At 37.2% G+C, this 25,359-nt stretch overlaps 3 protein-coding genes across 4 annotated transcripts; all 3 read left to right on the forward strand.

Moving 5' to 3' along the window:
- Positions 1-5,842: 5,842 nt before the first annotated feature.
- On the forward strand, positions 5,843-7,593 carry LOC113716723 (probable galacturonosyltransferase-like 3). The gene has a single exon (XM_027241130.2). The coding sequence runs from the start codon at positions 6,035-6,037 to the stop codon at positions 7,082-7,084; it is 1,050 nt and encodes a 349-aa protein (XP_027096931.1). The 5' UTR covers positions 5,843-6,034; the 3' UTR covers positions 7,085-7,593.
- Positions 7,594-9,025: 1,432 nt separating this feature from the next.
- Positions 9,026-14,945, forward strand: LOC113717355 (serine/threonine-protein kinase STN7, chloroplastic). 2 transcript variants are annotated; one of them, XM_027242164.2, is made up of 10 exons: positions 9,027-9,634; positions 9,728-9,814; positions 10,196-10,315; positions 10,414-10,512; positions 11,946-12,114; positions 12,226-12,319; positions 13,397-13,490; positions 13,582-13,638; positions 14,137-14,550; positions 14,632-14,945. In XM_027242164.2, the coding sequence occupies exons 1-10, from the start codon at positions 9,194-9,196 to the stop codon at positions 14,791-14,793; spliced, it is 1,737 nt and encodes a 578-aa protein (XP_027097965.1). In that variant the 5' UTR covers positions 9,027-9,193; the 3' UTR covers positions 14,794-14,945. The 2 variants fall into 2 exon arrangements, with proteins under 2 accessions (XP_071928318.1, XP_027097965.1); XM_072072217.1 differs by lacking the exon at positions 11,946-12,114 and having other exon boundaries at positions 9,026-9,634; positions 10,414-10,492.
- Positions 14,946-19,307: 4,362 nt separating this feature from the next.
- Positions 19,308-19,867, forward strand: LOC113716725 (small polypeptide DEVIL 4-like). The gene has a single exon (XM_072072218.1). It carries the CDS (start codon positions 19,511-19,513, stop codon positions 19,649-19,651), a length of 141 nt encoding a protein of 46 aa, XP_071928319.1. The 5' UTR covers positions 19,308-19,510; the 3' UTR covers positions 19,652-19,867.
- The last annotated feature ends 5,492 nt before the right edge of the window (positions 19,868-25,359 follow it).

Genomic DNA, 25,359 nt, shown 5'->3' on the forward strand with positions numbered 1-25,359 from the left:
TCACCCTAAGGCGAAACAAAGGGTTCAGCGGACCGCCTGCCCAGCTCTCGCCAGGATTACGGAGTCGAATCACACAAATCCGATATTACGCGAGAGGACCCAAAATAAATGAGCGATTGAAGACCGCCAAGCTTAAACATGGGGAAAACGCTTTCATATATACATGTCACTAGGTTTACAATTCAAATGGAACCAGTGAAACGAAATACATTTAGGGTTTGCTCATTCTCGAGGAGCTATACAAAAGAACAAAAGATTTTCTAACTAGCTCAACTCGCTTCTCAAAATCATGATTTCCAAAAGAGGTTCCAGTAAGGAAAACAAAGATAACGAGGAGGGGGTGAGCTTACGCCCAATGAGGTACCAAACATATAGCAGAAAAATCAGGTATTTCACGTTATACAAACCAGATACACATGCTCGCTATAAAGTAAGACAGGTAAACACAAGAACTCAAATAGGAAGGATACAGGTGGCTCTCAGGAGCCAGCTTTCCAGCGTAGTACTTGATCCAAGCCGGTCGACTCTCCATCAACGTATATAGAACCAACACGTCCGTAGACCCCACTTTACACCAAATTCCGTCCACCAAACACCCCTTTACCGGGCCCGCTCACCTCAACAGAAACAGAAAGGGTAATACTCGAGTATACCGGAATCAAGAGTCTCAATACCCAAAGATCCCAAAACAGACTACCGTGGTTCGTTATCTAATCGTCCAGGCCCTTGCCGGCCCGACTCGAATAACTTAGCCACAGGATTTGAGCTCATAAGTCACAGAAAGGTCGTTGGTTACAAGTTTCCAAACGACGTCCGAACAGATACAGATACAGATACAGATACAGATATCAGATACACAGATTCAGATTGACACCAAAATTGGCATATGAACAGACAAGAGAACGAGTGTGATAAAGTACACCCTCGTCTCAAACAAATTAAACAGATTGCAGAGCAGAAATCAAGTTAAACAGCAATGGAGGGGAGTGGTACACTCACCGGTTCAAGTACAAATACCTCAAAAGTTTTCACTTCGGATTGGCTTTAATCGCCAAGAAACCCTAAAATAATCAAAATAAACCAATTGAAGGTTTCACATCCAGAATCGAGTAAACAAAATACACATGTGAGGCTCGACTACTAGTCGTATGCCTCGCCAAATAATTACTAATGCAAGGGTACAAAACATGATTTTTGGGAATAAAAAGGTAACATGAAGACCTAGGTTCAACAACCCAAAAGTCCTTCATTTCTATCACAAGCCAATTCAAACTTAAAGGAACCAATTGGCCTAGAAAAAATTGGACAGCACTTCCCCTAAATTTCTTACTTTTCCAGCCATCACGGCTTCATTATTTTCCTCAATCAACTCCCAAAGTCATACTCAATATACACTCATCACCACAGCCGTTCAATAGGCTCAAGGTTATCCAAGTACAAAAGTTAGTTAGGAAAATGACCGGAAATAAAAGTCAAGCCCTAGAATATTCCACTAAGCACAAGAAGACTCGATTACAAGTCATAAACCGATGCCAACACGATCACAATAGGGTTCCATAAGCATATATAAGCATTAGAGGAAACCAGAAATTTCGGAAATGTAACTAGCTTTGGCCCTGAAAAATAGTTTTTGTCCTCATTTTGCGGTAATGGCACAAATTTCACTACGCTTATCGGATGAGGGTGCAAGACCCACCATCTCGAAGCTAAAAGACAGGGCTACAACATCACAGAAGGTCACTCAACCCAGTTTTGAGTGCAAACAGGTCAAAAATGCAAGATACTACATCAACAACGTAAAACAGATTCACCAAAACGCATTCTAGTGGAAACATCATAACTCAGGCTCTACAAGTCCAAATCCAGAAATTCCAAAACCATCTGAAAGCTAAGCAACAGGGATAAATTTCATCAGAAGGTCTCAACAACCAATTCGGAAGCAATTCCAGGAAAAACAACCAATTACAGGCGCAGTTCTCAATTTCGGGTAAAACCAGAACAGCAATAGTAATTTCGACTTATCTCATTCTACTCTACTCCGATTGACCTGAAATTTTGTAGGAACCTCTAAAATGTCATTCCCTACAACTTTCATGTTTTGAGCTAAGGCCAATTCGGCCTCTATCTAGGACCTAAAAATTCGGACAGAATGCTCCCACAAGAACCCTAATTTTCTGAAATTTCTTCCAAAACAGAAATTGATTGCAATTGTCCACTTTTTTCACCTTCTAGAATCATTATATACCATTTCCAATCATCATAGATAGCCACACAATCATGCTTATATTAAAACAGAAAAATCCCCAAAAATAATAAAACTTCATCATTTCAACCACAAATCAAAAATTAATCCATAAACTTGCATCTTATACTACCACTAAGCATGATTTAAGCATCAATTAAAGGAGGAGGGTGGTTCTTCACAACTTACCTTAGAAACAAGAGAGAGAGAGCTATTGGTCACCTTAACTTTCCAAAAAACTTCACACAACAACTCACCAACACTTCCTTAAGTGGTTTTATGGAGCAAAATCAAGGTTGGATGGTTGGTTTTGGTGATTTGGAACAAGATTGAAGTGTTTTCTTCCTTGTGCTTGGAGTAAGAGAGAGAGAGAAAGAGAGCAAGAGAGGGCCGACTTCAAGGAGGATTTTTTTGAGGATTTTTGGGTCAATTTTGGTTATTTAAGTCAATGGTAAGAAAGGTTTTAAGGTAAGCCCAATCAAATGGTGACACTTGTCACCTTTTATTAACTCTCTACCTAACTTGTCTCTCTCATATCAATCCAAATTGCACCCTCCACTTATCTCTTAACACCCGGTAAATTCATTCAAGTATTCAAAACTTAATCTAGTTGGCCGAATTTTTCCGAACTTTTCGCACTAGTGGGTCCCACGTCCGATATACGCTTTTAATTCCTCAAAAGCTAACCGATACTAGAAAAATCATTTAAAAGCTATATTTACTCATAAAATTTATTTGCACAATGTTTCGAATAAAGAAAAGGTGGAAAAACGTATAATTAAAAGAAATTAAAACCTAGAAATTAAGAAAATTACGGGTCCTTACACTATATGCTTTGCATGGACGGAATATATATATAGTCTTATTCTATGACGGAAAATCTATGAATTTCTGACCTGTACGATAAGCAAATGTGCGACACAGCACTAGAATTTCAGCCAACAAATGTCATTCAGATGAAGGACATTCCACCATACGAGTTTCAACCGCATGTTTATACCATCAAAATTCGATCCACAACTTTACTGATGCAGTGCATGATCGAGTGTACGAGTATCCTTATCTTATGTAGCTGTATGGCCTGCTTCACCATGGTTTCAATACAAATTTCTAGTAAATTACACGCCAATACGATCATAATTGGATGGTAGTGTAATATCTACTATATGGTTATCATTTGATGATAGTCGGTTCAGATTTCTATCATATTCTTTTGGACTATTAATCTATGATTAAATTTTATATACATTAAACTGACAATATTTACACTATCATAATTAGATGTATGATACATATATGCAAAATTTGAATTATATGTCATGCATCATGTGGTGAAATTGTATACACTGTCAGTCTATAGAAGATTAATCCTTAATTTATTACGAACATTTTTCTTAAAATTTTTGGTTGGTAAAAGTCATTACTTACACAAAATTTGACCAAGGGATCTCGAGACTTCTTAGTTGCAGTTACAACCACAAAGTACAAGAGCTTGTTTAAATTGTTATTTTTTGAAATTTTTATAGAAAAATATAATATTATAACAATTTGATGTATGTAAAGTAAAATGACAAGTATTTAAAAAATATGTTTATGAAAAGTGTAAAACTGAAAAATGCTAATTCAAACGAGGCTATTGAGCTAAAATGATGATAAAGACGGTAAGCTTGTCTACCATCACAATTTTAGCACATAGAGGTTAGAAGAGTTGGTGCATATAGTCCTTGCAACCCTAATTAGGTGGGTAAATCAAGACCTAGGCTGCGGTTTTGGTTAGGTCAAAATTAACACAACCATTGACCTCCTGAAATTAATTGCTTTTTGAGGATTTGATGAACTAATATTAAGTTTGCAACGAAACCTGTTTCAGTCATTCGTTGATCCCAGCTGCCCCCACCAGACCTCCACTTTCCCATCCACACTTCCCCTACCAATAGGATTACACCTTTCCTTTCACGAGCTCATTCTGCTGCTCTCAGCATTCATTCTTTCATCCCGTGAATCGCGACGCATAAAGAAATATCATGACCGTCAGTTTCGGTGACTGAAGAAAGGAAAGGAAAGAGAAGTTTAATCCGAACGGTGGATGGGCGGCGGCTACAAAGTTTTACCCGTGAAACCACCACCACGAGATCTCCGCCCCCTCTCATAAAGAATCACAGGAGCAGAGACGCGGCTTTCCAGCCTGGACTCCTTTCAATTTATTCCATCGCTGTCACCTATCTCGATCAATCCATGGTCCCACCTTGGCTTTCAAAATTGCATACAACCCGGTATACGTCTAGGCCCTGTAAATACCTAAGCTACCCTTTCACGAATTTTTAAAATTTTTTTCTTTTCTTTTAATTATTTAAACTTTTTTTTTTTATGCTTCAAAAGGATTGTGGGTTAGTAGGAAGTAAATCATCCAAAAACTCTCACCGTACTAAGAAAGCAAAATATTATCCGAAAATGTTCAAAATTTAGGTGTTGTTTAAAGATTGGTTCTTGATAATTGCAATTATCTTCCATTCTTATCCATTAACCAAAATGTTAATGGAACTTTCGTACTACAATGTCTTAACAAAAATATTTCTTATCTAAATTTGTAACTGACTACTTGGTCACGCTAGCTACATCAATAAAGATTTTCACCAAATTCTCACAATCAAATGCTCGTATGAATGCCAAAGGTCTTTATTATTTTGTTAGATAGGACGAGCTACTCATATATTGACCATGTAAATGTATTGATCATGTAACTGAATGTTATTCCTTATATAACATTTGTTATGAGGCAAGGTTTTAGGCCCCTCTTCTATTTAATAAATTAATTAATGGTTACCATCCTTATTTCATGTATGACATTTTATCAAATAAAAAAAAACTTATATTTTATTTCTCAACTTTTGTTCCTTTGGCTTCTATATCAGATTAAATATTGGATGTAACGCAATTCTCTTGGATACTTTTCGCCTATTACTACTTCGGCTTCTACCTTTTGTTGAGCTTTTCACTATTGGTTTCTAATTATCTTGTATAATACTTGTTCCACTTCTGCCAACAAAACTAAAAAAAGAATGTCAACTATTTGCATAAAAAATCATATCAAGTTTGTTTACTCTATCCGCACTTTGTTTTGTACCGTATTTGAAGCCAAATGTGATTGAATTTTTATTTTACTCCTGATTTTTCTATCAAAGATATGTTTATAATTCATTTAACAAGCTCACATGAGGTGGCAAAATGACTTAAAATGTTTATTAAATAAATACATATACTAGCATAAGATTGAGGCAAATGATTTATTCGAGAACCCTTTTAAAAAAAAAAAAATTTTTTTTTCACAGCAAATCTCTAGCAAAATAACAATTGTATCCTTCAATATTCAAAAGTTGAATGCACTTTGAAAAGAGTAAAATTGTCATTTCAAAGAAATTAGCAATGGCATTAAAAACATGGACTACGATATTAAAGCTATCCTAATTGACTGTCATTATATGCTACAATCATTTTGTTGATTGATCTGCTAGTACAAGTATTAGAGTATCTATAGTAGGAGAATAAATTCATTCTCCACCTCATTTACAAATTCAAAAAAAAAAAAAAATCTAACCCGGGCTAAGAAGGTCATTTCATATTGATATGTTTACTTTTCCATTTATTTTTTATCCCCACACTTTCGTACTCGGACAGTTGGACTTCCATACTCATCCTCTTATGACTTTAATCTCTGATCTCCCATGACCACTCTCCCAAAACAGCCAAACTCCTCCAATACCTCCTCTTCCCACCACCGCCATCGCTCCCACAATGCCACCTGACACCAGAACCACCGCACTCCTCCTCCTCACCATCCTCCTCCTCCTCCTCAGCTCCCACACTCCCTCCACCGCAGACCTCCCGCAATTTCGGGAAGCCCCAGCATTCCGCAACGGCCAGCACTGCCCAATCTCCACATGGCCCTCCAACCCACACGACCCTTCCACCATCCACGTCGCCATGACACTTGACTACTCCACGCCATACCTCCGTGGCTCCATCGCCGCGGTCTTCTCAGTCCTCCAGCACTCCACCTGCCCAGAAAACACCTTCTTCCACTTCCTCACCACCACCCGCCACCGCCATTTCCAAGGCCTCAACTCCACCATCACCTCCACTTTCCCCTACCTCCGTTACCATCTCTACCACTTCTCCCCCGCCTTAGTCAACCACCTCATCTCCTCCTCCATCCGCACCGCCCTCGACCAACCCTTGAATTACGCCCGCATTTACCTCGCCGACCTCCTTCCCTCCACCGTCAACCGCATTATATACCTCGACTCTGACCTCATCATCATCGATGACATCTCCAAGCTCTGGAAAATCAATCTCTCCGCGCATATTCTCGGCGCCCCCGAATATTGCCACGCAAATTTCACCAACTATTTCACTCCCAAATTTTGGTCCAACAGATATGTCTCCAGCACTTTTAATAACCGTGCCACATGTTATTTCAACACAGGGGTTATGGTGATGGATTTAACGAAATGGAGAACAAATGGGTGCACGAGAAAACTGGAGCATTGGATGAGGATTCAAAAGAAGTATAGAATTTATGAGCTGGGCTCATTGCCGCCGTTTTTGTTGGTTTTCGCCGGGAATGTCGAGGGGGTTGAGCACAGATGGAATCAACATGGACTCGGGGGGGATAATCTCGAAGGTTTGTGTAGAGATTTGCATCCGGGTCCCGTTAGTTTGCTGCATTGGAGCGGAAAAGGGAAGCCGTGGTTGAGATTGGACTCGAAGAAACCTTGTCCGTTGGATAGCCTTTGGGCTCCGTACGATTTGTTTAAACATCGGCCATTGATCTCCGATAGTTGATGATGCTGGTCGTAGGAGATTGTTGCCCCGTGACCGTGAGTGAGTAATTGGGATGGAAACAGGTGAGGAGAGAATGAAAAAGGAGAAATGAGGACAGAACAGATAGATTTATGGTGACGTGAGAGGAAGAATACTTTTGGGGTTTTGGTGGAATGTTGTGGCGGAGCTCTGGTGTGGTACTGTCGGTGGGTTTTTCTTGGCCGTCCGATGTGAGAGATCAGGACGGTAAGATTTGGTGGTGGTGGTTTGGGAATGAGGATATGATGGGTGCATTGTGATGCTGGGTCCTATTTTTTGGGAGTGGTTGGATTCCATGTTGCTATCAGAGTTTGTTTTGTTTTCTTGGTGGCAGTGGAGGTGGAGGTGCTAATTGAGTTTTTTTTTTTGTTTTTTTTTTTGTGTGTGTACATGTTGTGCTACTTTTTAACCTACTACTACAACTACTACTTGTGGTTGGTTCTTTGATTGTTTCTGATGATCATAATCAGAATTGAGAGAATTATTCATTATTGATTGATGTTTGTGATGGCGCATTTCCCCTTTGCTTTCATCCACTAGAGTGTCTGTTTGATCTTATCCTAGCAAGTAAATATGATGAAATTTGTTTTCTTGTGAAAGCAATCAACGGATATGGGAAGGGACTACTGATCAATTGGCCATTGGATACCCCTTTGAATAGCCTAAAAATGAGCAAATTCTAGTGGAGTTCAATAGCATCAGAAGACATGTTAAAGGGACTGAATCGAAACTCGATAAAGCACTTAATAATGCTATTGATGATCATGAAAGTCTGGCAGCGCTCAGGTCAGGCAAGCTTTTAATACGATATATATTTGTCGGCTACTGGCCGTGCATATTTCCATGGTTTATGAAGACCCATCCATTTTCGTGCCTGATGCCTGCTGACTAGCATCCGGATTCCAGGGAAAAGGTGGATTAACGATTAAGAAGAGCTCGTCCGGAGTCATGTTGAGTAACTTTCAACTTCAACTTTTTGATTTTTTTTTTTAAAAAAAAAAAAAACTCACAGGTTACAATAGAGGAGGGGAATCCCATTTTACTCTTATAATGCGGACTAGAGCGAAAAAACTTCCATCACATAGTGGAAAAAATTTCACTATTGTAACGGAAGTATTGGGCTCGCTCAAAGCAGCTTTTATTGGGTCATTCACCCCGATCTTGAAATAATAGTTGTGCAATTAGGTCCCCTTGCCCAACATAAAACGCTGTTCAAGTTTGATTTGAATAGTTGGCAAATCAAGTTCAAATCAGTTGTTACCAAATCGAGCTCGATTCGAACGTCGAATAGCTTAGTTCATCTTTCGATCCTAATCATGAATATCTTTTATTAGTTTAAGAGCTCCGGAAAAAGGAATAGGGGAGGACTTGAGAGTCAAATTAGGCTTCTTTTTATGTTGCTGGACCTTGGAACATTTAATCATAGATATCATTGAGTGTGAGTATGTGATGGACGCGGGAAAGAGAAGCAATAGACATAAAATTAGGCAAAGCCTTGTGATGTTCCTCGGTCACAACTTTGGATATGGACTGGACTTCATGAGAAAATGTGTCGGGATAAAAAAATAACATTCTTTTTTTTTTTTTTTTTGGTCAAAAAGGCAACCTAACATTATTCCCCATTCTCCTATGCTTCCTTTTGCATTGTGTGGACTCTTGGGCCAAAAACTTATCAAGCCATTCTGGTTTTCAGATTGTTTCAGAGTCCAGGAGTGGAGCAGAAACCCATACTGGGGATATTAACTGCGGCCATCTGGCCCACTGAATTGACCTACGTATCAATTGTGGCCTGTATTGTTCACCTATCCATTGATTCGACCTACGTGTCAATTGTGGCCTGTATTTTTTGTATTTCCCTCCACAAAAAATACCTGAAATAACTGTCCCTTTTGAGAAAATAAATACAAAAAACAAAATAAAAAAAAAAAATCTAAGAAACGGACGACGCCATGAAAGAAAGCAACAGAGCGCAGTCCTAGGCTAGCCTAAAATTGCTGAAACAAAATCTTCAAAACATAACTCTGATGATTTCTTTTGTTTCCCAAGCATAATTTTAGGTACTAAAATTCCTCATAGATCCTCGAAACAATCATGGCTACGGTTGCCACCAGTGGGGTTGGATTAAGTGGAGCAAGACTCCATGCTTTCAACTCCAGCAAACCATTTTCTCCATTTCTTGGGAAGAAGCTCAAGATTAAACCAATTTCTGAGTCAATTCATCCAACAAAGTTTAACCATGCAAAATCCAGGAATCTTCTTGTTTTAGCATCTGGGGTGGATTTAATGAGCTTTGTCAACGATCTTTTTGTTGGGGTTGGAGTTGGACTTCCATGTACGGTCATGGCGTGTGGTGATATAATTTATAGAAGTACACTTCCAAGCTCAAATGGTCTCACAGTTACAGTTCCTGGGACGATTTTAGCACTGGGTGCTTTGTCTTATTTGTGGGCTACTCCTGGTGTTGCCCCTGGTTTTTTTGATATGTTTGTGCTTGCATTTGTTGAAAGACTGATTAGACCTACCTATCGGAAGGTTAGTTGATTGTCTGGTGAATTTTTGATTTTGTAAAGTTTTGAGGATAAAATCTTGGAATTTGGATAATTTGATTTTGTTTTGTGGTGGCAGGAAGATTTTGTGCTTGGGAAGAAATTAGGTGAAGGGTCTTTTGGTGTGGTTTATAGAGCTTCATGGGCTAAAAAGCCCTCCCCAAAGGTAAATATTTGACAGGAACTTGCTAGTATCAAAGTTTTGTTTATTGTTTATGTTATTTCAGCCCTTTCGGATTTTTTCCCCTTTATGTGCTTTGCATGTATTATAGGGAATATTGTTGAGGTTATGCTGGTCCCTACTTGAACTTTGATGGAATATTTTCTTCCATTCTTTTGCTCAAATGCTCAGACTTTATATAGAACCTAATCACATGTACATGTATCAAGTTTTTTCCAAACTTTCTTGTCAATCTGGAATGAATGTGTTATTAGGCCACAGTTTGCATTAATATTAGCTGATAAAGATATCTAGAAGGCATGTTTGCTAATTGTTATTGGTAGCGATCCTAAAATAACAATAGTTGCTATTGGTTGTCACTCAAAGGGTGGAGAGTTAGTCTTGAAAAAGGCTACTGAATATGGAGCAGTGGAGATATGGATGAATGAACGTTTGCGAAGGGCTTGTGCTAGTAGCTGTGCTGATTTTGTGTATGGCTTTCTCGAGGTGCTGCTCTCTTTGCCTAATGTTGCTAAGTATGATTATAGCAGAGATAATAAGACAGCTTCAAGCACATATCTATAACTTTTGCAAATTGGATTCAGAGTTCTTCAAAGAAACAAGCTGAATATTGGCTTATATGGCGTTTTGAAGGGGAAGCCACACTTGCTGATTTAATGCAAAGTAGGGAGTTTCCTTACAATGTTGGTACCACTTCTGTCTCACCTTAATTCTAAATCTGTGATGCAGAACAAATCTCCTTGATGGAATTTTCAAGTAGATATATTATGATGTGGAAATCATCTGTTCCATATGTTATCCATTTTGAACATCACTATGACTTATTATGTGTATTTGCTTAGGTGCATATTAGACGTGCACAATTCCATGAAGGCTCACGGTAGCATATTTAAGGACATAGCTGCTGGCCTAAAAAAGTGCCAACTCTTTCGTTTTGTAACTTATATATTCAATTCATGACATGAATTATATGTATTGTTACATAATGACGTAGGCCAACCATTAGACCATAGCTGTGCTTATTGTTCCATAGTGTAAAGCCCTAAGATAATAGGATTTCCCTCCAAACATAGCTGTGCTTATTGTTCCAAAGTGGTAGAGTAACTGATTCTTAATAGAAACAATAATGTTGTATTGTGAGGACAGAAGAGAATAAAACTGTACTCTCTTCAGGAAAAATTTCATAGAGCTTGCCTGCCAAAAGGAAAAAGATTATAGTTGTCCATATTATGATGAACTGGTAGGCAAACAAAGATATCATTGGTACCTCTCCAGGTACAGAGTAACAACGGTGGCCACAAGAACTTCTCAAAGTGACAATTGTGTTGTCAGGACCAGAAGGGTGTCAAAATACTAGCTGAGATTGGTTTCTATTAATGGTCTTTAGCCTCTATCCCAAGCTTTCAGTGAATTGAAGGTGAATTTGGCTACCTTTATGAGTGAAACAGTAGAAATAGATTTCTAGAACTGCAAGAAAGAAGAAGATTTACAAAGAAAATCAGGAATTACTGAAACAAGGAGCACAGAAAAGAAAACTTGGAAATTGAATGAGAAGTCAAATATTTGATCAACTGAAAAGAAATGTTTGCAAGTAGGAAAATTCTTGTCCAAGAATTAGGAATCCGTTGTCCAGATTTCCCCTTCTGGCACTCAAAGGGTAGAGCCTGTAGATTGACTGCTGAAACTATGAATCCTGACTAGACACACAAGATTAAGATGGTGACCTCTCCAGCTTTGCTTCAGTTAGATGCTCTAGATTAGAAACTGATTCCTTTTTCACATGGCAAAGTGCTTCATGGGTGGATTTCTGAGGTTGAAAACTTTTCCAGTATATCCAGGTCTTTGAGTCACTTTTGTTGTAAAATATGCCAAATGAGTCCCCCCCTCCCCCTCTCCTTGAAAAGAAGTCCTAGTTGTTTATCTCCCTTTAACCTATATTAGCAATAGGTTGATCTAACTATGGTTTTGTGTTCATTATCTTGTCTAAAGAAAAGGTCAATGCTTTTGTACACTTTTTGCAATGAGTTGCTGAGACGGTCTCTATTTGACATATAAGATCAAATTTACATTTCTAGCCTCTTCTGCTAACCTTAATGAAGTTTTCGCAAACTTAAAGGTGGAAGCACTGCTTCTGGGGGAGGTTAACAACTTGCCTAAGGGTCTAGAAAGGGAAAATCAAATTATCCAGACTATTTTGGGACGGATCTTGTTTGCATTAGATGGCCTTCACTCAACCGGAATTGTCCACAGAGATATTAAGCCACAGAACATAATTTTCTCCGAAGGTGACTGTTTTGTGCCAACCTTATTAGCAGCTCGCTTAAACTCTCTCTCTATTGTTTCTTTCAGTTTTTTTTTCTTTTTCTTTTCATTTTTCTTCATTAAATGTGATGCAGGTTCTCGCACATTCAAAATCATTGATCATGGAGCTGCTGCAGATTTAAGGGTGGGCATCAATTATATTCCTAAGGAGTTTCTGTTAGATCCAAGGTAGCTTTTCAGCTCAACAAAAATTAATCACTGCCAGGAGCATGTTGGTTTCTTCTCTATACACTAAAGTACTCAAACTTGCAAATAGCTGCTGATGAAGTACTAAAGTTTCTAGGGCAGCCTAATCAAATGTCATTATCAAACCAATAAGAAAGTATCAGTTAGTTACTCATGAGAAATCCTGTAAAATCCTGGATATTGACCCAAATCCTTACCTGGGGTCTTCTACTCAAATGTTACCTTTTTCATTAGGAAAAGAAAATTATGTTGAGCAAAGTATCAATCAACTTCAGTTATCTCAGATCAAAATGTGTAATAGTCCTCCCCTACACCAAAATTCATCCCAGAATTAGTGGCCATCTTGGTTCTCTTAGTCATGTCAAAAAGCTAGGAAAAATTCACGCAGGGATGAGAGGGTTAGAAAATGGAGCGCTACAAACCTCCACCCCTCCTTCCCCCAAAAACGACCTTTTTAGTCATAGAGGAAATGTTCTTCGTAGAAAAAGCCAACCAACCATCAAGTATACTTTGTTTTTGGGAAGGGAAGAAGAAGAGGGAAGGAGCGAATTTTTGGGCAATGGAACAACTTTAAAGTTGACTTCTTTTGTACTTTTGGAAGTCCATCACAATTAAGAATATTTTTGTTTTCGATTTCCCATAAATTGCAATATTAAATAACCGTTCTTACGTGACTTTCATAACCATTTGGTATCAGGCAGTAGAAGAGTGTATTTCATACTATGAACTGATTTAGTTTGACAACACCATCGAGTTGATTTTGTTCAATACGATCCACAAATTTAAATTATCACCTCAAGAAGTCAAATACATAATATCTGAGTTGAAGTTGTAATAAGTTATTATCCCAGTAACAGTTTCATATTTGGAATATACATTGGGACTGAAATCATTAGGATTTATTTGATCTCTTTACGGATATTCATTGAGCATTATCCAAGCTAACAGGAGCTACTTTCTTGATAGGCTCCAAGCATCAATCTAATTCCATCAATTAGATTCACATGATTCCAGACTTTGGTTTATTTGCACAACATTATTATTTCTCATTTTCTCCAGGTATGCTGCACCTGAGCAGTATATTATGAGCACTCAAACACCCTCTGCACCTTCAGTTCCAGTTGCAACGGCACTATCTCCTGTTTTATGGCAGGTATTGTGTCTTCTATGAATACTTTCATCTTCACGCCACTTGAGGTTGAGCGATACATTTGACTTACCCCTAAACAACAATGTCTGAGCAGCTAAATTTGCCAGATCGCTTTGACATCTACAGCGCCGGGCTCGTATTTTTACAAATGGTAAGTTAGCGATACTAGTTAATTATGACTGTTTCTCCTGGATGATGTCCTAGGAATGAAAGCAGTTACGTATAGGAGAACAATATACTCTTTTCACGAGTATAAAAAATGGTCAATAAGTAGTTGGAATATCCTTTGCTGAGATTGTCATTCTGTACTTATTTTCACATTGTCATTGACTAACAAACTTCACCATGTTTAAAATTCAAACGGAAAAAAGAAAAATCTTGGAAAGAATTTTCTGTCTCTGTCTGCATATAACAATGGCACAAATATATGTAAATCATGTTTGATATTCCTTTTGAGGTTCTGCATTTCAAAATTTCCCTACAGAGAAGCTAACTCGATCCCCAAGTGCGGCATTGAAGTCTGAAACTAATCAAGTAACACTATGATTGTGGTGATTGATAATTACTGTTTTATTGCATTGGGTGTAGTGTTTGATTGGCACTGCCTTAGTGACTTCCCCCTTATTGATGATGAGCTCATTGCCTGCAGGCATTCCCTGGACTACGAAACGACAATAGTCTCATACAATTTAACCGTCAGCTAAAGCGATGTGACTACGATCTGGTTGCATGGAGGAATACAGTAGAACCACGTGCAAGCAATGAGCTTAGAAGGGGCTTTGAGTTGTTAGATCTGGATGGTGGCATTGGATGGGAACTTTTAACATCAATGGTTCGGTATAAGGCACGCCAAAGAGTCAGCGCAAAAGAAGCTTTAGCTCATCCTTATTTTGATAGAGAAGGCCTATTGGCCATGTCCTTTATGCAGAACCTAAGGATGCAATATTATCGAGCGACACAAAAAGACTATAGTGAAGCTCTCAAGTGGGTTGTTCGGCTGATGGCAAAGTCAGGAACAGAGCAGGACGGTGGCTTCACTGAAGCACAGCTTCAGGAGCTCAGGGTTTGTATATGCTAAACTGCATATTATGGATTTTAGAAATAGTTACACTATGAGTTACAACTCTCTATCTGCTTTATGCAGGATATACAACCTAAAAAGAAGTCGAGTGCGCAAAGGAATGCTCTTGCATCAGCTCTCAAGCTGCAGAGAAAAATCACAAGGACATTAAAGGAGAGTGTTGATGAACTTAATCAAAGGCGAAAGAGCGTATGGTGGAATCGGTGGATCCCAAGAGAGGAATGAAATTTGTAAAAATAGTAATTTGCTTATGCATGTAAATTATTTTGCAGTCCTCAACCTTAACTTCTCTAGCGGAGTAAATGATGTTTAATAGAGAGTACAAAAGCAGATTTTATATAAAAAGTAATAAATGATGTTTAATAGAGAGTACAAAAGCAGATTTTATACTGTATAAAAAGTAATGTACATCATTCCACTCACACTCGGATTAATCCTCTTGTATGGTAGGAGACGTATAAAAGAAAATTTACAGATAATCGATTGTCCCTTCAGTTTTCTGATTCTGAATTTCATACCATTATCCTAAGGCATGCAGAAACACACATTAACCAAGGCCAAAGATCATTCCTGTTGCATAATTCAGCCCTTCATTTCACTTTCTCAATTTATTCCTTTTGTAGTAACATGGATACGTAGTTCGTTGGAGCTACAAAAATAGGCATATAGATAGCATGATAATTGACTAATTATTTCTGTCTTCCTCACTGGAATGAAGATTGTAAGTAGCTATAATACGTGTGCATTCATCATTTCCATATCCATTGAATGGAGTTAGTAGGAAATGGAACATCATATACACAGTTTTTTCTTCTTTAATTTCCTTAGCATTTCTCTTATTTGCCTCCTTATCCTAATCTTGCTTTTCTATTAGTACTAGTAATTTCATCTTGCTTAATTTGGTGTGTTCGGAAACAAAAATTTTTCAAATATTATTTTATTTGTGTCATAAAAATATTTTTCAACCACGTTTTTATATTTTTAATTATTTTTTTATTTCACGTACATCATATCAAAAAAAAGTGCTATAGTGACCTTTCTAAATAATATTTCAAGCAATCTGCCATCCAAACACACTACGGTAATTTCAGTTCTGCCACGCTCCATAATGCTCAATTAAAAATCCTTTCCGGATCTCAAGGTTTTCACAGCATACCTGGGATATTTCCAGGCAAAAACTGTTAAGGATGACGATGAGCCATGTTATGGCATGAGACCTATCATTGTGCCAACAATGTATTGACCCATTGTGCTGGATACGTATGAGAGTTTCAGAGTTGTGATATACAAGTCGGAATAATTACATATCTAAGCTAAAACTTTAAGATGATAAATGCGTAAAAAAATAAAAAGGATAATGAATAAGTCAAGCTAATTCTCTGTTCATGTTGTGTTCCCTACCAATAGAGGATATAGGGCTTGTTTTCAAATGATTCTAAGTAAATTAAAACAAGAAGATAAATGTTTTTAGCTTCTGATTCGAATTATGAAAATCAGAAGCATCTGTGAGAACTTATCTACAAAGATTGAGGTTCTCTGGTAAGCTGACAACTTCATCCCCGAACTTGCATGGCAATTCATAGCTAAGTAAAACTTAAAACTGAGGCCAACGGTGACAGGCCAGATAACCAAGAATTGGTCACGTTGTTAGTTGAAAACATTGGAAGCAATTCTGACATGCTTAGGATAAGTAATTATTGTTCGTACAGTTAATTAACTGTCATCAACTCACTATCAAGAAACCCTTCAGTCTCCACCATCATCCTACCTTCCTTCCTCTCCTGAGGGAACTCCATTTATGGAGATTTGATACGCACGTAAGAATACAAATCATGCACTACTATGCTTCTTACTACTGATATTTGTTTGAGCATAAATTATTACCCATTCGTGCTGGCTTATGGCAGTTGACACCACAATTAGAGTACTTAACATATTCAAATCTGCAGAAGTAACGTCACCAATAACTAATTTACAACTAAGTACTATTGCTTTGCGGATGAACTAGCTTTTAAATAATTTAGGTGAATATACCTACTTATATAGAGTTCAAACGTTGGTGGCAGCAATAATTAACGATTAGTAGCATAAGATGATGTCGAGAATAGCAGGAACAACAACCGTATCAACCATGAGAGCTTCACGTGTGACCTGACCTTCTTGTTCAGGCACACAAAAGTCCACTTTTTTAGCCCTTGACAGTACAACACACACCCCACCATAGTCACTTCAAAGTAAGCCTGGAAGACTCGGATTATGGCATAGTACAAGTTTCTTAATCAGCACTGTCCCCCTCAGACTTGTTTTCTTTCTTTTATTGATATTTTCCCCTTACCCAATGTGGTTTTGGGTCATAGCCCATCGTATGATTTTATTGGCATTTCAAAGTTTTGATTAGCTTTGGATATTTCATGGTTCATGATCATTTGTTGTTTTATGCGTGAATAGAACAATGACTATAGCTTACTGAGTCATCCTGCATCTATTTTAAGGACCTGCACATTGCTTTATCATGAGCTATGGAGCTTGGACTCAATGTATCATGATTTAACCTTGACTCAGACATAATGAAAATCCATCATGGCGGACGAATTCCCCATAAGTTAGGTCCATCTACACGCTTAACATAAGATATGAAAGGAAAAATTCTTCACTATGTAATTGCTATCATGCATTCAAACTCATCAGTAGAAGAAACGTTTTTCTATGGCATAGCCTAATATCTCCAAAAAAAACTAAAGGAAAGAGCAAAAAAAAAAAAAAAAGAGAGAAAGAAAAACCATGTATTACACTTAGTTCAAGCTGACTAGAAAAACCAATAAAACTTAATGTCCAAGTCAAGGAGTTGGAGTGTGAACTGTTACATTACGTTATGTAATTACTTTATATAATGAAGTGTCATGCGTTACATTATGTTGTTGCTTAATACCTTTATTTATTTCGAGTGATGAGTTTGAATTGAAGACAGCTAACTATAGACATACGTGAGCTCAGAAACTGAGAATGGCAGCTTCAAAACTGCTCAAAAGAAAGAACCCCCAAAACAAGAAAGTAAAAAAAATCTTAAATCAATAGTTTATTAGAACTTTAGGTTACTGAAAGCTGGTGTCCTTAGTGAAATGGGAGGAACACGAGATCAAGCAAGTGGGTTGGCTTTGCTTGGTAACCTGATCATCAAGATTAAATTAATCATTCACTTAATCGAATTTTGTGCTGTTTCCCCACTAGATTTCAGCAAGAAAGGAGTAGTAGAAAATTCAGCTATGGTCATTGCTTGGAAATGTGGTTTCTTGGGTTCTTAAATGTTGGTGCAATAAAAGAGAATATGGCGGGGTAATTGAAGGCTCACGTGAGGCTTAGTTTGACCGTTATTTTGATCCGATTCCCTCGACAAGTAGCGTAAAAATTCTCGTAATTAAGCCAAAATATGCAGGGCATACGATGTTGAAACTTGCTTCCATTTTTGCAATTTAATTCTCTCAAGCATATCTTTCTTTGATCCCTTTTGGTTTTCAATGTCATTTTCAGAATTTTCTAGCACAATACTTTTTATGGGTTCTTTGCCTTCAATTTATTTTGACAAATTATGACAAAATGTTTCCTACAAAAAATTCAATGCCATTTACTTTGAGCAGAGTGATTTCCATTGGAATTGTTGAAGACGATCCTGCAAAGTAAAACGGTGACAAGGCATCTTCATTCAGCAAGTTCTTTAAATTTCTCATTCAGGATGTTTTTTTGATACCCTTAGCTTAGTAGGGTAAATACTTTAATGCCAATCCAAATTTACAGATACTCGTTGTGGTAGTCAACCTAAGATGACTGAACCCAGATATGATTTCTCCTGTTAAAGATATTATTACAAAAAAAAAATCTCAATAAAATTAATTCGTTCTTGGGTCAATTCAAACTTTTATTGTTTGCATGGCATGCCAACTGTAAGTTTAGTGCTTCAAGAAAAAAGAAAAATGGAAATCAAAACTTTGAATATAACACTTTGTATATCAGTGATCACTATAGTGACCACTAATGATACAGAAGGCAGAATTCCTGGAAAAAATGTTGCCTTGAAGCCTCCACTGCACCCCATTGTCATACATACTGTCTCCGTAACTCCCAATTATACAAAGCAACTACTGGAACTGTTGACTTGAAGTTGCAACCGCACCCCATTATCACACCTATTGTCCCATATGAATAATGCTGATGGAAATTTTGCTGGATTAGATTGGGATAATTCATTATAGTAGGCTATTAGGTGGTGCTTTACTTTACATGTACGTTAGTTAAAATGGGCATTTTTTAGTAGGATCCAACTGAGACCCTCACTTTGTCTGTTTAGGTGGATCCGACTCAAATAAGACATGAACTTAAATGAGTGTACCAGAAATATGCAGGAGAAGGGTCACTTTGACCAAAATTATCACCTCATCATCAACACTATTGCAAGGCAGCTCATAAACTAAGGAATTGTGCTACCTTATTGAAGTAATGGCTGACCCCTTATGTTGGTAGGTGATGCATGATAACCAGAGTTGTATATAGAGAATGACATGGCACTATGGCATTGAATCTACACTTGTACAAATATGCATTAGTAGCGGTATTTATTTACTCACTAGTGTTTGAATAATTTTAATCTTTATTTTTTTTTCCTCCATGTTGGGGGTTTATAGCATGGAATCCCAAGTGGGTATGGGACCCTTATGGTACTGTCTGGTGAGCTAGGGGGCACTGCACACACCTTGATGCCCCATAGTTGGCTCTTTACTCGACCAAGGCAAGTTTGGACCACACTTGAAACTCCTTATATAAAGAGCCCTTCTTGCTCTTTGTTCATCACTTCAATTTCAGCAACTTCTTCATTCATCACTTGTGAGTTTACCTGCACCAAAGCACAAAGAAGAAAAAAGAACACTTCTTGCAATCTATTGTAGAGAAGATGAAGATGAGCAGCACAAACATGGGAAGCTCCAAGAGAAGAATTTCAAGCAGAGGACTAGGAGGGGTCCTAAGAGAGCAAAGGGCTAGGCTTTACATAATCAGAAGATGTGTGGTCATGCTGCTTTGCTGGCATGAATGAAGAGTATCTTTCTAGTTCTATCTAGCCTTCAATAAGAAGGGATGCTTGTTTTTTTCTTCTTCTTCTTCTTTGATCATCTTGGGGAGTGTAAATAGCAAAGGCCGAGATTAGTGAGAAAGAAGTTAACAATTTTGTACTAATTATTAATTGGCTTTATGAGCCTTCATGTGTATACAGTCGGATAGCTTAATGGATTGAAAAAATCATCTTTATCAATTCATTGAGTCTTAGTAATTCTTTTCATTTTCTCTCCTTTGATATTATGTGTTATCATTTCTGCTGTGGATTTTTGAAGATGGAGGACTAGTTCATCAGCCAAACTTAATCAAGCTATTGTAGGATGAGGACATGCTCACAAAATTGGGTAGCTGAAGTCTAATTCACATTAATCTTTACCTTCTGGTGATCGGCTAATCATCTTTATTTGATCATTTCTTTCATCAGTCCTCATGGAGGTTGACTAGTTTATTATCCTCACAATAGTTCACATTCATCGCAGTCCTCAACGTACACAAAAAACAATGAAGATAATGAATGCTTGGATATTTAAGCAATAGGGAACTGGTGATGACCAAATTGGGAAGATGTATGATCGGATTCTTTAGTGCTAGCTCAAAGTTCATATCAACTTCAATTTGCAGATTTTTCTACTTGTATTTTCGTACCTGAATTATTCGAATATCTGGATCCCCAGATTCAGAATCAGATGAGCAGGACTTCCAAGTTTCTTCCCAGAAATTAAAATTCAAAAATCCAGATCTTTGGAAGACTTTTTTATTTCGTTTTATTTTGGTATTGGCATTGGATTGTTTTCTTTCCCGCAAGAAGTAGTACTAGTACTTACCTGTCGTCCAAATTTAGAAGCTACCTAAGCCATCCAACAAGTACCAGAGAAAACAAGGGTGGAAAAATTTGTATTCGTTTTATTAGGCTTAGCCAGTCAGGTTATAGCAGATACCATACATATTACACTTAATTTTGCAGGCTTTTTTTTTTCAGAAAAGAAAGTAGTTGATATTTCTAGTAGATTTATGCTCTTTATTTCTGCGCATAAACTTGAATTAAACTCTTGACTGGTGCAAACAAGTAAGGGAAAAAAAAATATAGATTATCTTTAATTAGCAGAACAATGACTAAACCTTTTTTCTTTATATATAGATTTTGAGCGAATTATTAGCAAAAACCTAGAAATAGTAGTATTATTTCCTGCTGTTTTAACACTTTCTGATTATCATGTAGGCCCTATAATCATTTAAAGTGATAAATGTTGTGATCTTACTTTCCTAGTTTCCAATCCAGTCAAACTATTTACAAACTTTTTGTACTCTCAGGAAAGCAGGTCCAAAAAAGACACAGAGTATCTTATATATTGCAAAGTATGTTATTACTTAATTGTTACATGCTTAATTAACGATTTTGATTGTCGTCTTGTGAATTGCAGGTGCAGCAAGAAATTGACTTAAGACACTAATTGATATATTTCATCTGTTTCTTTTGTCTGCTTTTGATAATTGAGGGTTTGGTAGCTACAAACATGAAAATTTAGCTAATTAAGCTTTAATAATTAAGTTGGAGATTAGTTAGTTTGTGACAAGGTATTGTCTTGATCATCTTGTCTTCAACCAAACCTGCATTAGTGAATTTCAAAGTATTGTAGTCGAAGAAAGAGATGTTGGCCCAACCAGACAACGCCACTGACTCTTATGCCAATTATGTTAAATCCTGTGATTAATGATTATCCTATCCAAGGGACATTGGAGTCAAACCTTCATTTCATTAACAATTGTGGGTAAGGGACTCCAACCTAATATTTACATGTGCCATGCATATTATATAAACTGAATTATTAAGTAGTAGTAGTAGTAGTAGAATTGAAATAATAGCACACAAAATTAATTAGGATAAACAGTCAGATATTAACACTTCAAACTATATATGCTGAACTCTTTTTTTTTTTTTTTGGAAAACAATAATGGGGTCATAGGACTATAATGTTCAGCGTGTCCCCAGAAATTAATTTATACTGCTCATCTTGTACGTCTATTTTTCTCCCCCTAAAGTTGAAATGATTTCTTTTTGCATCTAGCTCAAGAAATCAATATAGTTAGTCTTAGGAAGTAGAAACTTGAATTTAGTAAAGTTTCTGAAATTTTCAGAAAGTAGAATAAGTGTGCAATAAAGATGCTACTTTTTTCTCCAATGACCCCCTAAAAAAACAACAAAGAAAAGAAATAAAGAAAAAGAAAACAACAAATTAAGAAAAGTGCAAAACATAAACTTAATAGTGTCTTGTATGGAATTCTCCTCAACCAAAAATTTGGACACCGTTATAAGCTTATAAACATTCTTGGAATTAATCACAGAATTCAAGTCATTCTCATTCATCCTTGTGCTATTTATTTTTCCTTTTCCCTAGAATAATCTTCTTGGAAGGTATTCATTATTCTCTTTTTCTTTTTCCATTTTCTCCCAATTATTCAGCTAGAGTTGGGCCAACAGGCGCTTAACAACAAAAAGAAAAACTAGTGCCAGAACCAAGCTGCGGAAAAAAACAAGATAGGATAAAAAGGAACAAAATATTTGTATTTTAGTGATCGTGAGGTGCCACATTAATTAGTTGTTCTAGTTGAATTAAAACTTAGGTGATAGTGACGAACTAAAAATAATGGATATCAATTGTCCTGTTTGTTTAATTTTTAGTAACATTATACACAAAGTCTAAATTTCAATCTGCAAATTTACTATTAAAAACTTGATATTTATAAATTAAAAAAAATTAATCTTTTTAAAATAGCGTAAGTGAAAGGGTTCGAATTCAAAATCTCGCATTTACACTCTTTTATTTTTAAATAAAAAAGAGTTATTATACTAGTGCTCTATATATTATCAAGAAACGTGCCATCTAAAAACATACAACATAAGAAATATCGTTCATCTTCTGTTTATTGGATGCCAAATCAATTAAATGCCGAATCAAATTTTGATGTAAGATGGTTGATGTTTCATGTTTCTTGAAGGGCTTGTGAGATTTATGATTAAAACGTCAACTTTTATGTTTAAATTCATCTGGAATCAAACTTACAGCGCGAAGCTTACTGCGTTTGCCATTCTTGCGGCATCAACATGATCTGATCTGTGATGATGTTACTAAAACTGTTCTTTTCTTCTTTCCCCTTCAAAAGAAAAAAGATCATGTACAGAAAGAAAAGGTGAACAAACAAAAGTGCTGTACAAGAAAAAATAAAGAATGGCAAATGGGGTGAAGGAGTTGAAACAGTTAAAAGTCCAAAACTGAAGTGGGGCAAAGATTGTCAGGCTGCACAGGAGCTGAATCGCTAATCTAATATTCTGCTGTCGGCCACATAACAATTGCCATCTCATCTCGTCTCTCAGCTAAGCCAAAATTGAGGTGAGCTCAAGAAATGGAGTGATGGAGCCAACCCCCGACACAATGTGATCAGTCAAAATGGCAGCCTTATCCACCCCCACGTGCATTTTCTTATCTTCAACCCCACCACCACCACCATCCCAGCCCATGAGGCAACCACCACCACCACCACCACCTCCACAACGACCATGACCTCCCTCCCCTTTCAAACCCCCCCAGTCCCCACTCCCTGTGATTCTTTTCTAATCATCAAAAATCCCCATCAAAGTGGTCCGCCCGCCTACCCCTCCCTAGGCATATAGATTCTTCCTATGTAGTACTCGTATACTTACTTCCAGTATGGACTTGGACTAACATGCATACATCATCACTGCTAAAAAATTTAACCGATATATCTTCAAAAAAGAAAGAAAGAGAGGAACGTAAAAATTGTTTCAAGATTCAGATCAACTGCTATATGCATGTATATATGTATGTTTGTGTGTGTATATATATATATCTTCTTGTACTTGGGATGCAATAGACGTTCAATGCCAATATCTGACTAAGATAATTCATATCTCCTTCGTTACGTACGCTTGAATGGATGATTGGCTTTGCAATGGATGATATATCTCCCAGTTTTGGAGTCTAATCTTATCACCCGCCAAGCATACATGCTCGCCCGTTTGTAGATACATCTGGGTGAATTGATGCGTAGTTTTGGTAGGTAAGGTGAGTCAGAGTTGATAAGAACAGCTGACTAACGAGTAACTGGGTGGAATCATAATTTACGTAAATTAAATGGGTCAGAAAGGCAATTAAATGATAGGTCTACGCGTGTCAATATTTCTTCCCCTCCCATGCGACCCTTTGGCATAGATGCAAAGGAAGTGGAAAGCCTGGAAGGGGTTTCGATGAGCTTAGAACTTTGGAAGGCTTTGGTGGGCATCATCACTTGAACTCATTTCTCAATTGTTTCTGTCAATTGTGCCCGCAATTATTCGTTGTGAGAAAGTGACTACAGATGGGAGCACAGTGGGCGCTTTCATGCTAAAAGAATGTGGTTTTGTCCACCTCCCAAACACGCCCCCCCTCCCAAAACCCCCCATCCCTACAGCAATTACCTCTGACTTGAATATAAATTTAAATCTAACAAAGAAAATGAAGAAAAAAGGGATTATGTGATAAATTTCTTGTAATAAAGAGTACATGATTACCTTTTTGCTGGTTAGATTACTTTGATCGTTAGTCATGAGGATAGTTTGTAGGTAGGTTTCATCAACGTAAAGGGTGATTTGTTACTTACCTCTAATGAGAGGGGGGTAATTGAAATTTAGCCTGGAATGAAAGGAAGGAGAAATCAATCATGCAGAGTCTATATCTTTTGATTTTTTATTCTTGTGAGAGGATTTAATATTGAGAATCGAGAGGCCAATACATTGCGATAGAAACAAGAGAAGAAGAAGCCAGAAGTGGTCCATTTCCACATGGATTAATTTAACTCTTTCGGACTTGTGGCATTAGGGGTTCAGCCTAGATGGTGTCTTATTGGGACACAGCCACTCATGCAGCTCTCTGCATTGCTTCTTTCGGTGCTTTGAACTTTGAAGGCTTGCTTGCTTCATGATGGTCAAGACACTAAACTATAGATGTAAAAAAAAACACTCTTTTTTTCTTTCCAACCTCAATGTCCTCCTTGTCCACCTCCAATAATATATCTATCTAAATCGATCTGTGTGGATGATTGCTGAGAATAGTAACCTTTTGCATTATATGATCAAGCGTCTGCGTGTACATGTGTGAATTAACTGTACTGTAGGATTCGGCCGTGAAGATATATGACAAAGTTTTGCAAGATTCAAACGACTCATGATTTGAAGTTAGAGTAACAATCAATACGAAAATGAGGGGAAAAAAAATGTTATTGCATGATTACGAGTATTGAATTTACGTGACAAGATCCAATTCACAGGGTCCCTCCATTGTGATGAAAACATTGCATTTCACCTACATTTGCTACTATTTGACATCTACTCCTAACTCTTCTGCCCAGTGACTAGCAATGGGGGTCGCCCTTCTTAACTTTGTTTTTGCTCATAATATTTTATAGATTTTTTTTTTTTTTTTGTAATTTTCTTTTAACTTGTCCTCCCTCCGAGTCCGAAGGTATTGTTTACCTTACATCTCTTGCCTTCTTCCCCTCCTCCTGTAACTTGACTTTTTGCCTAAAAAATGTTATTGTCCTTCTCTTCTTTAAATTGCTGCCCAAAGTAAAATATACTTATAAACTACCGCGTTATGTCAAAGAAATCCTTGCTAATTGGAGTATCTTTTTGTG

The sequence above is a fragment of the Coffea arabica genome, chromosome 11e (assembly GCF_036785885.1).
Source record: "Coffea arabica cultivar ET-39 chromosome 11e, Coffea Arabica ET-39 HiFi, whole genome shotgun sequence".
NCBI classification, from domain to species: Eukaryota; Viridiplantae; Streptophyta; class Magnoliopsida; order Gentianales; family Rubiaceae; genus Coffea; species Coffea arabica.